Source organism: Brienomyrus brachyistius, chromosome 9 (assembly GCF_023856365.1).
Source record: "Brienomyrus brachyistius isolate T26 chromosome 9, BBRACH_0.4, whole genome shotgun sequence".
In the NCBI taxonomy this organism is placed as follows: domain Eukaryota; kingdom Metazoa; phylum Chordata; class Actinopteri; order Osteoglossiformes; family Mormyridae; genus Brienomyrus; species Brienomyrus brachyistius.
In genome coordinates, this window is record NC_064541.1 from 8,565,515 (window position 1) to 8,579,271 (window position 13,757).

The window sequence follows — 13,757 nt, forward strand, 5'->3', positions numbered from 1 at the left end:
TTCCCAATTAATATATTCTGTAATTAATATATATATTTTCTTCAATTTTAGTATGAAATTAACAATTTCACGAAAAGCCATATTTTGCACAAAATAGCACTGATGTCAATTCATGTTTGTAATACAGTACACACTTTTCTTGACAGGTACATTGAGTTCAAGTTTAAAGTTTCGAGTTTCATTGTCAAAGGGTAAGGGACAGATCAAACACTAGTGCAATACGAGATACAACAGTGCAAGACAAAGCAGTGAAATGTAGGGAGGAGTAAACAATAAGGAATAATACATATGTACAATGGAGAAAAGTATAAGCTCACCACAGTTCGTTCAGTTTCATACTTTTTTGATAAGATAAACCGATAACAAAACAGTACAAGACAGACTTCCCAAGAAATGAACAGAAATACATTGATTGTTATAATAACAATGCATTCATTTATTGCTTATTACATAACGGAAGATGGCATGTCTGAGTTTCTTTTGTGAAACTGTTAGGAAACCAGCATTCGAAAGGGAAAATGAGACCCATAGTGAGGACGCATGCGTAAAACGCGCAAGCAGACGCCTAGGATCACGTGATACGCGCTGTCACATGATCGTATGGAGTCGCCTGGTTAAGCGTGACTGCTTAGATAATGTAGGCGCTTAATGATTTCGAACACGCTTCGTGTTTTATGGCAGCGCCTTCAGTAAATTGCGGATGGCTTCTGCTGCTTATATGTATTGCTTACGGGTCCTCGGAGGACGAAGATGTCTGGTAAGGCTGTAGTCAGCTAATCTGTTTAGAATAGTTTTTACTTTGCGTTATGGTTGCTCAGTAGTTACAAGTGCAAAGCGAAACCGCCTTAATTTTTATTATTTTTATTAACTCTTGCGACAAATTCTGGGAATCTGGACACAGCAGTAATGGTGATGCAACTTGCAATCAAATCAGTCGGATGAATGTATAAATAGTTGCATGGATGGCTGGGTAGATGGGTTGTGACGGAGCAAAGTTCAACTAGCTGTCACGCTGACATATTCGATTGTGAACTTACGCTGGAAATCTAGATAGGTTTCGTAAGTACGCTGGTTTCACATATCTTTTCTAGTCGCTTTTAACGTAATCAGCTTAACAGCAAAAGTTTGTTGTTTCCGCAAACTTTCAGTTTGTTATATTTTTGTTAAAATTGTAAATGGAGTGAGGGAAATCTTTTTATAAAGAAATATAACATTTTCCTATAGACGGCGTTAGTTTTTTTAACTGTTAGTCATAGTTAGTTTGCGCTCATGACTGAAATATTAGGCGTTTTTCAAAATGGCGCTATTGATTAAATCAAGAAGTGGGAATTATGGCGTGTGACTACACTAGTTAAAGGTGATAGCTTTTTCACATGTATGAATGGTAAAGACGACCGCCGATCGGTTGCTGAGCGTCTCACTGTTTTTAAATAAATTCATTTTTTGAGTTGGAAATGTTTGAAATCAAGCGTAACTATAAAGCATGTCATTATTTCCATGTAAAATAATCGTGTCGATATTTTAAAATATTATACAGATGTTTATATATATATATATATATATATATATATATATATATATATATATATATATATATATATATTATAGTAAATCTCATTATCAACCCCTGGAAGTTGCACTGTAATACAGAGTACTTACCCTGGTATTTTATAATCACTGAAATTTGTCAACACTTAAATTCATTGGTCACACAAACAGTAATAATGAGTTTACTTTATTTGAATAGATAGTTATTCTAAAGTGCAGTGAATCAGAGATGAGTCCTGTGTGAAAATGCATCCATCACACACTTCGTCTAAAGTTTAAACCGAACATGTGACCTTCTCGTTATACCTCTGCTGTATGAGCTGTGACCTGAAGGGGGCGCTGCGTGGCTGTTGGCTTGGCTTTTGAGCCCAGCTACTGTCCCAAGGCAGATAGGCTTTTCTTACTAAACATAAAACAGATTTGTGGTCATAGTTAAGGCGTTTTCATGACCTCAGTGGCCACTTTCAATATTCAGAGCTCTCTACAGTCGTCCGTGTAGCTGATCTGATCTATACTGAAGGCACCTGTGCTGTAGATGTACTTCACTTTGTGCTGTATACAAATCCAGCAGCTGGTCTGTAATGCCACTGTTTGCACTCTCTGTTTGCACTTTTACAATGATAGGCACACCAAGTACTGCTGTACTGAACGTACAAGCTGTTGTGTTTGCGTTTTTTGTTGCTCTTAGCTACCCAGTGATATGTTATCTTTACCAATTTACCTGTAACTGATTGTTGCCTATACTGTCTGCCAGTCTGTTTTAACTTCTATTTTCTAAAAAAATGTCTACTCGACAAGCATGTTTTTTTTTTGGCCTTTTAGATTTATCTTCCATAATTGCTTTTGCTGCGCAGGGTAGTAGATGTAGTTTGTTTAACTTTTGTGGGATATCCTGAGGTGGTGGTTTTAAGCCTCCTTGGCCACAGAGGGCATGTTGTTAAACCGGGCTTTATCCGCAGAGGGCTGATAGTATGTGCTGGTGTTTGGGATTCCCTTTAGGTCAGCTGATCAAACCCAGGTGTAAGGTGCAGAAACAAAGACTATTATACACAACTGCCCTTTCTGGATAAGACCCCCCCCCCCCCCCCTGTAATTCGCTTCTCAATTTAATCTTCAGTGAGGGTGTCTACCTACTGGGGAGAGCCCCTCTCCATTAAAGCTTTAATCGTTGTTTTCACAGGAGCCCATTAAATGCTGATATCCTGCTGCCATATGGTCCCGGGGGGGCACACGGACCCCCTCACTCCCATCGCTATGTGAGGGACTGTCAGCCCATCACCCACGGCAACATCACCTATGAGACCTGGCCCAGCAACAGGGATACCCATGCTCCGGTGGCAGAAACAAAGTTATTTGTTTCCCCCATCAAGAATGGGGAGTGGGTCCAGGGACATGTGACTGTGGTCAGCAACCCGCTGCAGACCTTCTCCGTGCTGGAACCTGGGGGACCAGGTGGCTGTGGGAAGCCCCTCACGGAGACGGTCGCCCGCACTGCAGGGACCAGGAGATGCCTCTATGCCCAAAATGGTGGTTTCTTCAACACAAAGAACAAACGCTGCCTTGGGAATGTGGTGAGCGACGGGACACTGGTCCAGAACAGTGGGGGAATCCAAAATTCTCAGTTTGGGATCAAGAAAGATGGGACTTTAGTGTTTGGGTAAGGAAAAAAAAAAACAGTTTGTGGGACTTCCTGCAACTTTGTACACGTTTGGTGTTTGTGTTTCTGTAGAGATTGTTTGAATTCTTTGTTTTTAAAACGGGTGATCAACATTTTCCATGTCAGATATTAAATATTCATGTGTTCTGGTCATGTTTTCTGCTAATAGGTTTAATTTATGTCCTACTAAGTCTAACAGACTCAGAAATTGTTGGGTCTTAGTCTAAGGTGACTTGAAGTCCTGGATATAACTACGGGAATATAGTTTTGCTTTTAAGTGTCGTCTGACCACAGAAATGCCCTTTTTTTAAGGTTCAGTGTTAGCGGATCCAGCCCCGGGTGTGTCCGTGTCGAGCAGATGCCAGGTCAGGTGACCTGGGGTGTCACATCTAGAGAGCCCTGATAGTCATTCTTTACCTTACAAAAAGCAAGAAAGATTTAAGACATTTGGACACTGTCGCCTCTGTAGGAAGTTCAGCAGTAGGGTAATCTTGGGTTGTGGTGGAAAACCTTTAGGACCTTGGCTTGTGGTAATGGTCCCCAGTTGCAATGGAATCTGCCCATTAGCATTGTGTGAAATAACTGCCACTAGGGGTCACAGCGACTGTTTTATGTTTGTTGTTGGAAGACATGAAGACGTGAATTTCACCCACTTTAACAGCGTTCTTTAATATTGAATGGAGGCTGATGAATTGCAAGGTACTTATTGCACTCTTGCTGATTAGCTCTTATGCTATTTCTCCATGGTGAGGTTTAGGGAAGCTTCTGGTTTTCACTGCACCTATGGTTTGTGGTGCCGGTGAACTGTCACTGTGATGTTGAGCAATTCACCCGCTTTCTGTCTGTCTGTCTGTCTGTCTGTCTCTGTCCGTGCCGGCAGCTACCTGTCTAAGGAGGACGTCCTGGACGACGGTAACCAGTTCGTGCAGCTGGTGAGCGGTGTGGTTTGGCTCTTGAGGAAGGGTGAGGTGTATATAAAAGAGAGCATGGAGGCGGAATGCAACAAAACCCAGGAGACAGGTAATAACCCACCCCCCCCCCCCCCCCGACACATACACACACACACACAGGCACTTCCTTCTTATTGAGACACATAATCTCTATGTTTAAAATCTGCCAGGGTCATTCAGCAGGTTTGTAAACGTGGTTTCCGCCCGAACAGCCCTGGGGCACGACGCGGAGGGACGACTCGTTCTGTTCCATATCGACGGGGAGACGAATAATCGGGGGTGAGGTGGCGCAGACCTCGGGGCGCTGGGGTGCTGTGGGTTAACGTCACAGCTTAAGACGGATCAGAGCGTAAAGACAATGGCAACTGTCATGCAGTAAATAGCAGTGATAGTGCAGTGATAGTAATGTACGAAGGCTGCGAGGTGCAGTCTGTCTTATGGATGACTGTCATACTGCCATGCTGTAATGTGGTTGTAGAGCTTGTGTGTGTGTGTGTAGTGGGACGTCCCTCTGCTTACACCCTGCTGCTCACTTCCACTGTAGGATGGATCTGTGGGAGGTCGCGGAATTCCTCCAGAAGCAGGGAGTGGTGAATGCCATCAACCTTGACGGCGGTGGCTCCTCAACCTTCGTGGTCAATGGGTCGCTTGCCAGTTACCCCTCAGACTTCTGGTATGCTGGAAACGAAGCACATTTTTGTGGGATTTCGTGCTTTATTAGTATTTATCGGAGTTAATTATCTTCTGTGTCAAGGGTGCTATATGGAAATGGAAGATAATTGGGTTTCTCCTTCGGGTGCATTCGCGCTGTAGCCACCCCGATGACCGCTGGTGGAGGTGTCCGCGAGCCGTGTCCACGGTGCTCTGCGTGCACGATCCGCCATGCCAGCCCGAGGACTGTAGCGGACACGGCTCCTGCGTTAGCGGGCACTGTGTGTGCCACAGCGGCTGGGCGGGGCCGGCGTGCCACTCTCCCACGTGCCAGCCATCCGCGTGTGGAGACCACGGCCTGTGCACGCAGTGTGAGTGAGGGCCGCTCCCTCTTCTCTGGGGGAGATCAACGCTAATTGCTCATACGGGTGGTTTTATTAAAGAATGATTTCCCTGTGTTTTTGTCTGCTGGATGCTGTGGTATCCGATTGGGGGGGCATCTTGGAGCTTTCGGTTACCCCCTCCTGTTTGGTTGTGTTTCCTGCAGATGGATGCACCTGTGATGCAGGCTGGATGGGGATCAACTGCAGCCAAGGTATCAGTCCCTGAGCCACCCCCCCCCCCCCCCCCATGAGGGGGAAAAAAAACAGGGTTCGATGGAACGGCGTGGTTTAGGGGCGGCCTGTGTACAGAGGGCCAGGTGTTAATCTGTCCTGCCACGTTTGGCTGACCATGTGTTAAAACCCACCCCTTTTGCAGTGTGCCCTCCTGGTTTCTATGGCGATGGCTGCAACCAGACATGCACCTGCACCAATGGGGGTGTGTGCAACCCAGTCCACGGATGGTGCTCCTGCCCCGCCGGATTCCAAGGGGACGCCTGCGAGCAAGGTGAGGGGGCAGGACGGACTCTGGGCGGGATCTGTCCCGGAATTCGGGCATTTTCTCGATCTGTCGTCACTGTTGCTGTTTACAAACCTCGTGTGACACGCTCCCTCGGCGTTCTCGCTTTTCATTTCCTGGAAGACGCATTACGGCCGGCGTCTGGCATTTTCACACGGTGAGACTTCCTGCGGGCCGCTTTCTGTTTCTATAGTACTGGGGCTGACTGACAACCGACATCACAGCGCAAGTCTCGGAAGGGTAAAAGGAGTCAGGGTATCGGGTGGTGATGGAAGGCAGGCGGACGAAGCGAAGGGGTGACTGTAGAGAGGCAGCATCTCGCGGTGCTCATAGTTTCAGGATTTTAGGTTAAGACGCACATCTTTAGAACATCAGCAAAAAAATGTAGCTGTAAGGGTCTTTAATGCGTCTCTTGGTGGCCTGTCAGGTTTTTAAAGACGGTTTTGTAACAAGATAAAGTTAGTTTATGGTTAATAGATAGCCTTTGTTTTTTTTTTCATTTGTGTCCGTGTGAGAATGTTTTTGTAGTAGAATAACCACAATCCAGCACTTGCAGCCAAATTCCTGGTCAGGATTGTCAATTCTCAGGGGGAACCAGTTGCCCTAAACAAGCTTGCCCTTGTATCTGCTTCCTTTTGCTGTGGTTGCCCGGATGCTGAACTGGGCATAAAATTTAGCTTCAGGGCAGATCTCACAGATATGAAACGGGGAGGGTTACATCCATAACGGGTGGCGGCTGACATTTTCTCTCCCCCCCCCAGAGTGTCCGCTGGGCTTCTATGGCCTGGGATGTAAGCAGGAGTGCCACTGTCCCAACATGTGCCCGTGTGACCCAGTGACGGGGAGCTGTAACGTCACCTGGCGCGGGGAGAGAAATCAGACCCTCCAAACAGGTTTGGTGTTTGATGTACTTTCATGGTAACACTCATCTTGCTAGTTTGAAGACGGATGGAATATGTGGGTCCTTACAGCCAGTGGTAGCCCTTGCATCTGTCCTAACAGCCAGTGGTAGCCCTTGCATCTGTCCTAACAGCCAGTGGTAGCCCTTGCATCTGTCCTAACAGCCAGTGGTAGCCCTTGCATCTGTCCTAACAGCCAGTGGTAGCCCTTGCATCTGTCCTAACAGCCAGTGGTAGCCCTTGCATCTGTCCTTTTCAGCCAGTGGTAGCCCTTGCATCTGTCCTTTTCAGCCAGTGGTAGCCCTTGCATCTGTCCTTTTCAGCCAGTGGTAGCCCTTGCATCCGTTGTCTCCCCCGCCTCTCACTGGTCATTTGCAAGACTGACAAATCCAGTTTTTCTGGCAAGTTTCCTAGCAACCGCACCCTGCATTTACAGTGCCTGCATTGACAGACATTAATTTGAGTGTTTGATGTGTTCATGTGAAAGACCCCATCAATATCCTTTTCCCTTTTAAAATAATATATATATATATATATATATATATATATATATTTTTTTTTTTTTTTAAATGAAAGGGAAAAAAATACATATCCTTTTCCCCTCTTTTGTGACCAGTCAGGGCTATTAATTTGCCCCCCCTCCCGTCTGCCCCGTCAGCTAGCTAATGTCTTATCTGGCTGGCACTCTGACATGATGTCATAGGTCACTGAACCTTTGACAGATGTTGATGTGGACAGATGTTGGCAGTGGACACGACCACCTTTGCCCTGTAGTGATTTGAGCATGTTGTTCATAGCAGTTTCCCACCTGCTGGCTAGTCCCCCCCCCCCCCCTTTGGAAACCCTTTCGAGGAGCGTCCTGGGTCAGGTGGGGACGTGCGGTGTCGTTTTCAGAGGGTTGTCATCGGAAGGGTCGGGCCTCCTCATGTTTACAGGACTCGGCTGTGAGGACGACTCTGAGCTTAAGGGCCGGACCCAGGGCTCCGCGCGCCTTCTGGCTCGGATGTCGGGGCCATGCACGCCGCATTGTGTCAGACGTGCAGGGATATTATCTTTCTTTGTGTGTCGGGGCTGGCAGCGCACATGCAGTGACTCATCGGCGCACTCTGACTCACCGTGCGTTCATTTCAGGTCTGCTACCCGAGCCCTCACTCCGTACCTCGTCCCTGCTTGCCTGTTTTTGTGCGAGTAAAAGCTTCAGTGTGCCGTGTACTCCTCTCGATGCCCAGGGGTCACTTCTATTTGAATAAAATGCAGGACCTGCCCCCCCCCTCCCAAAGCTTCTCTTCCCTGGTCACAAAAAGCTGTAATTCTTGATAGTCACTGGACTCGTCGACCCCCAAGAGTATGTGGGGCCCCACGCAAAGAGGAGGGTCTTTTAAAGATGGTGGTGGGCTGTTTGGCAAGCAGAGAACCTTAGTGCTGTGCTGTCCCTCTAAACCCTGTGATATTTTTTTTTTTGTGTAGAATGTTATGTGATTTGGTGTATGTGTTTGTGCCTCCATCAGCGCCTGTGTCCTTCCATACCTGCAGCATAGATGCCTCTTGACTCCTTTTTGTTTTTGTTTTTTTTTACATTGTCCTAACGTCCCCCTTCAGCTGGCCATTGCCTTGCCAGGGAGCTGCTGAAGACTTGGCAACAGGAGGTTGAGGCCCACAGGGTCACGCCGTACTTCACGGAGTAAGTTTCCGTCGTCTCTCCAGTTAGGATCGGTACTGGTACTTTGTGGGTCCTTCCTGGGTGCATAAATTGGAATCAGAATTGCATATCGTATCACCAAGTACTTTAACGTACAAGGAATTTACTTTGGGGTGTTGTGCAGGACAAGCGAGGACAGTCAACATATCAATTATATACGTACGAATAATATGTGCTTCGTGCAAAATAAATGTAGCAGTAGGTTCATTAGACGGGATAATATGCTGGGTGTCATGTGACAGTAGGTGATTAAATGTGCAGGGGGGGAGGGAGAAAATCAATGGCTGTTGATGACGCCAACTGCTACGGGGAATGAAAAGCGGCATGACACCCTGAATACGGAAACGTCTCATGACGTAGTAATCGGGTTTTTACCAGTGTGAGGCGTACAGACGTGTGAGGTTGCTCTGTGCACTGTGGGGACTTCGTAGGCTCCTCACGCTCAAGTGTTTGTAAACGGACCCCAGACCCTTTCTTATGCAAGTGACATATGGAGGAGTGTTGCCATGGTTTCAGTGAGCACATTGTTCTGCGGCTGTTTTTTTTGTTTTTTTTTTCCCTGAGGGCAGTGAATATGGCGGAGGGGTTGCTGGGGGGGGGAACTGAATAATGGTCTCCTGCTCCTTTCAGGAGGACCTGGCTGACCATCACCGTGGTTCTGGGTATGATGCTCCTGGCCAGTGCCGTGGGTAACGCGATCCAGGCGTCCAGAAAGCCTGGAACCACTGGGTTTCGGGACACATACTCCTACGTTCCCCTGATGACCGAGATGACCACCAGGATGGACTATGAAGATGGGCCTGATGAAAGCAAAACTACAACAATGGAGTCCTCTGTTTCCTACTAATCCCAGCATCCAGCCAGTCAAGGGGTGTGTTTGGCAGCTGGGATAGGTCATGGTGGGTTAGTCTCTCAGGGTCTGCAAGCAAGGCTTGAACCAAATTCTGAAAGCTCAACGTATCACCTTCAAAAGTTGATTTTTTTTTTTTTGCATCAGGGGGCTAGTTGGGGCATGTAGAGGCTAGTTGGGGCATGTTGGGGCAAGTTGCCTTTCTGCAGGCCCATTGTGGTTTTGCTTGCGGTCCATGCAAGGAGTTGCCATGACTTTACAGAGAATCATCAGGACGCCACAGCGGCTTTCAGGCTGCTCGCCCACTGCCTGCCATGTCGGCGCTGGGCACCATATGTCCAGTCTCTCAGTGTTCCATGGAAGGTGCCGGAAATGGGCCCGGGTTGTGATAGTGTTCTCGCGTTCTGCTTTTTGCTGCCAGTATTGCATGCTTCGCTACACGTTCATGCCGGCGATGGATGTTTTTCTTAACTGATCTTCAACAATCCAGTTTATCTGCTGTCAGCACTGCATTTTGTGCAGTGATTTCATGGCTGTAGGTGGCACATAGGTGCCATTTTGATGGATTTGTGAGGTGTTTGTTTTCTAGTCAGGCATGACTTAAAGACAAAGTCCAGATAGTGTCACTATGCCATTGTCTTGTCGTCATACCACAATGTGGTTTATGAGCCTCCCGTATATAAACGATATAGACACAGGACTTCCTTTTGCTGGGGGGGCAGACCGTGACTTGTGTATAGAAACCATTCTGACATGTTGCGAGCTTTTTAAAGTAGACTTACAGATTTGAGTAAAAAAATTCATTCATGAGTTTTCTCCTGCAAGGAGTACAATGCATTGTCAACACGTCTAGAAATCATTCAGTAAAATAAAACCAGTCGCATTCTGTTTTGCTTTGGGCACTTTTATGCCCCAGTAATTGTTTACATATTTTTATATATATATATCGTGGTGCATTTTTCTATGTGAGAGTGCTAGAATGTGGGGTAATTTGAATACTGTTCTACCATGACTCTGTACAGGAACTGGTCGGGAACAGTGGTGGGGGGGGGGGGGGTTTAACGATGGCTTTCTTTTTTGCGGCGATGATATGAGTCCTGAGCGTGTAGCTGGGTCAGGGGTGCTTTTGCGTGTATGGTGCCCCCACCCCTCTACCCAGCGGTACTAGCGATAAGGACAACGGCTGTTTGCATCAAAAGCCCCAGATTTGGGGTGTGGGTGTTTCGGTCTGTGTACGGCCCTACGGACTGCAAACCCTGACTGCAGCAGCACAGACTTCTGGGAACATAGCGGCTTCCCTTGGATTTTAGACGGGTAAGGGTGAGGGCAAGAAGAAGGTGTGAAACAACAGTGCCATCATAATGGCACCTTTAGCCTTACCTCATCACGATGAGGCGTCACACTGTCGGAGTCATTCTCTCACAATCAGTCAATTCTTTCATTATGGTTTTGTTTTTTTGTGGGTTAGGACCATTATCCAAAAATTAGCAGTAAAAACCTGACTGGATAAGGTCTAATAAGTTAGTTTATGGTCCTTATCCAGTGTTATTGTTTACATAAAGAATATTGTTTTTCTGTTTATTTGACCCGTCGCCTTGCTGTTTGTCTCACCACTGTGGCTCTAGAAATAAAGTTTTTTTTGTTTGAATGTAATTGTTTAAAAAAACAAAATGTATCTGGGTCTGTGTTTTTAATGGAAATGTATCGACGGCCATTTGAAGAGGTCTGGGTATTCTTGGCCAGCTACTCTCTCTTTTCCTCTCTCTGAAATTGACTGATGAAAATCTTTGAGCTTTTTGGATGTTTGCATCCAGGCCAGTGTCGTGTGATATTTTCCTATGACTGTTGAACTGTTTCTTAAGCAAAAAAAAAAAAGTGATTATTACACAGCTGCTGTCGCAGTAACCTCATGCAGTGTTGAAAATTGAAAGTATTGTTTTAAAATGTGGTTTTGTTCTGTCATGCTACTGGGGCAGTTCTGTGCTCTGACCTTGGATATATACACTTGGCCTTCAGTGGGACAGGGACTGTCTTGCTTATCAGACCTCTACTCGAGATTATTTGCCCACCTGCATAAATGTGTAAATTTGTGTTTTACTGGAGAAACTCCATTTACCCCCCCCCCCCCCCCCCTCGCATCACACTGCTGTTATTTTCTTTGTGATCCAATAATGTACTCCATGTGCCCCCCCCCCCCCCAAGTCTTCTACAGGACAGAGCTTCTGTAGCTGGTGTGTGTGTGTTTTATTAACCGGCTGGACGCGTACAGGTGGGGTCCTGCCCTGCTCCGCTTTTCTCACCGACGCTTTAAGGATACTAGGTTTGGGGTTTCATCAGACATGTCCGTACATGTCCTGAGTGTAGCACTGGTGCACAGCATTTGTGCACTGATAGCATGAACTGATTGTGCTTGGATGGACCTAATCTGAAAGGTCTTTTGGCCCTGAAAGGAAATATTGTGGCAACGAGCTGTGACACTGTAGCCATTTCTGACCTGATGTGCTAAAATGTCCTGGAAGGGGGTGTTCCTTTATTTCTGTACTTACAAACAAAATACATTGGCAGCGCCAAAAGGTTTTGTGTGGCATCTAGGCACATGCCAATCAGTAAAAGGCAATAAATGATTTTTTAAAACGAATGTGTCTGTGTATTCATTGTCATTAGTAAGCAAACGGCTTTAGCCCAGAAGTGAGGTGATGTTATGAGTGAAAGGCCTCACCGAAACCCGTGAGTCACCACCCCACCCAGCCTCCTGTTAATCTGATGCAACTGTTTCCTGAATTTTCTTACCTCCAAACTTATTTGACACAGTTGTGGTAAGACTTAGTGCTGTGTGCACTAGAGTTTGCCCCTGGAATTAGTGAAGTTTCTTATTGTTTGTGGTCACAGAGTGTTAAAGATGGCAAACTGTACAACTTTATTGGTCTAATTCTTTAATGAAATTGGATTGGGGGGGGGGGTGCGATTTACCAAGAAGCCCATGTCATGTGACTTAGAATATGTTCTAATGTAGGTGACAAGTGCACTGAAACAAATACGGCATGATTTTTTGTTTTGTTTGTTTTTGATACGGTAAGCTCAGTTTTATTTTGTTAAAATTTTCTAAAAGAAGGTAAGGGAAATTAATTATTCTCTACATCTACCGAAACACTTAAACTTTAAAAGGTGAGCCTCATACAGTACACTTCAATAAGGGGGAAATTCCTAGAATATATTTAAGGATTTGAAAATCTGCCTCCCCGAACCCAAAGCGACCGCTTAGTCAGAGCGCAAACATTTATCAGGGGTACGTACATGGAAAGCACCTCTGCTATAACGCTGCCTCTGCACAGCTGGGGCTGTAAATATTAACCGACTTGTGTAAGAAGTGTTGTCTAGTGCGAATGAGTAGGACATGAGCTGTCCGGCTCACAGCGCTGCTCAAACATTACGGCCACGCTGCAATTTACTAATTTGCCTTTATTTTGCTAAAATAATAGAAATTAATCCCATGACATAAATTCCCCTATTTGTTAAACGTGGTTTGCAGAATATTTTTATAAGTTGTTTATAGTTTAAATGTTTTGTCAAAATAAATCTAGAATTTACCGAATTGCTGTATTTTTCATATAAAGTACAGGATTCCTCACTTTTCCACAAAAATAACAGTCTTCCTTATCTTTGGATATATTTGAAGGGTTGAAAGGATGGTCAAGATCAAGGTATAAAAAACCATAGGACAGTCTGCAAAAGTTACGCATCGAATATGGCGTCATTATTATTCATACAGATTTACAACGTTTACGTCATACCCAACTGCTAAACAGTAGCTGGGGAAAAATATTTGCCTTTCAGGGAGAATGTTCTCTAGTTAGACAAGAGCCTTCACTCCCCGTGTCCAGACATATAGTTCAGCAGCATATTCCAATATTTTACGCTAGTGATGCTTAAATGGATGTGCCAAATCAGACCCAAACCCCTTCAAACCGCCCTCTTCCCATTTCCAATAATCATCGCAGAAGTAAATCCTCTAAACTAATGTTTTGCATGATTGTGCTGATTTTTTATTAACATTCCTTTTCACTACGTCCATTGTTTTTATTTGGAATTTTTTTTAAGTAATGGAGATTTTAAGGTAAAATATTGATTAATTTTTGTGTTCCTGGTGATAATATGTTCTATATATGAGGGATGTAACTAAACTTAGAATTGATGAACTCACAAATGTATAAAAAATCTATTGTGGAATATAAAATTATATACATCTTTCTTCCTGTGCTTTTTTGGTATTTCATTAAGGGCTTCACCGTTAAATATAATAGGAAATTAAAGAAACTCAGCTCCCTGTAGAAAAGCCAGACATGATGATCATTGTCCCGGCTTACTAACCCTCCTTCGCCTGTATACGGTTCTCATGTAGGCTATGATCAGATTCTGCCTATTTAGATTTTACTCTACATTTTGAAATATTAATGCATAATGATCAAATAAAATCAGGACGTGGGTAACAATGAACTGCCCTGAAAAGTCAAGCTTCTCTGGACAATAGTTGAATATTAAAAATCCTTAGTTTTTGACCGCACTAACTTTCTGATCTGCTCTAGCTCGGTGTGTCACGTGCGTT

The 13,757-nt window shown here is 45.1% G+C and overlaps 1 protein-coding gene across 2 annotated transcripts; it reads left to right on the top strand.

Moving 5' to 3' along the window:
- The first annotated feature begins 584 nt into the window (after positions 1 to 584).
- On the top strand, positions 585 to 11,792 carry nagpa (N-acetylglucosamine-1-phosphodiester alpha-N-acetylglucosaminidase). Of its 2 annotated transcripts, none has more exons than XM_049025881.1 (11): positions 585 to 757; positions 2,729 to 3,205; positions 4,086 to 4,225; positions 4,326 to 4,434; positions 4,700 to 4,828; positions 4,969 to 5,177; positions 5,354 to 5,401; positions 5,566 to 5,694; positions 6,468 to 6,599; positions 8,205 to 8,286; positions 8,935 to 11,792. In XM_049025881.1, exons 1-11 carry the CDS (start codon positions 675 to 677, stop codon positions 9,149 to 9,151), a joined length of 1,755 nt encoding a protein of 584 aa, XP_048881838.1. In that variant the 5' UTR covers positions 585 to 674; the 3' UTR covers positions 9,152 to 11,792. The 2 variants fall into 2 exon arrangements, with proteins under 2 accessions (XP_048881838.1, XP_048881840.1); XM_049025883.1 differs by having other exon boundaries at positions 4,368 to 4,434.
- Positions 11,793 to 13,757: the final 1,965 nt, after the last annotated feature.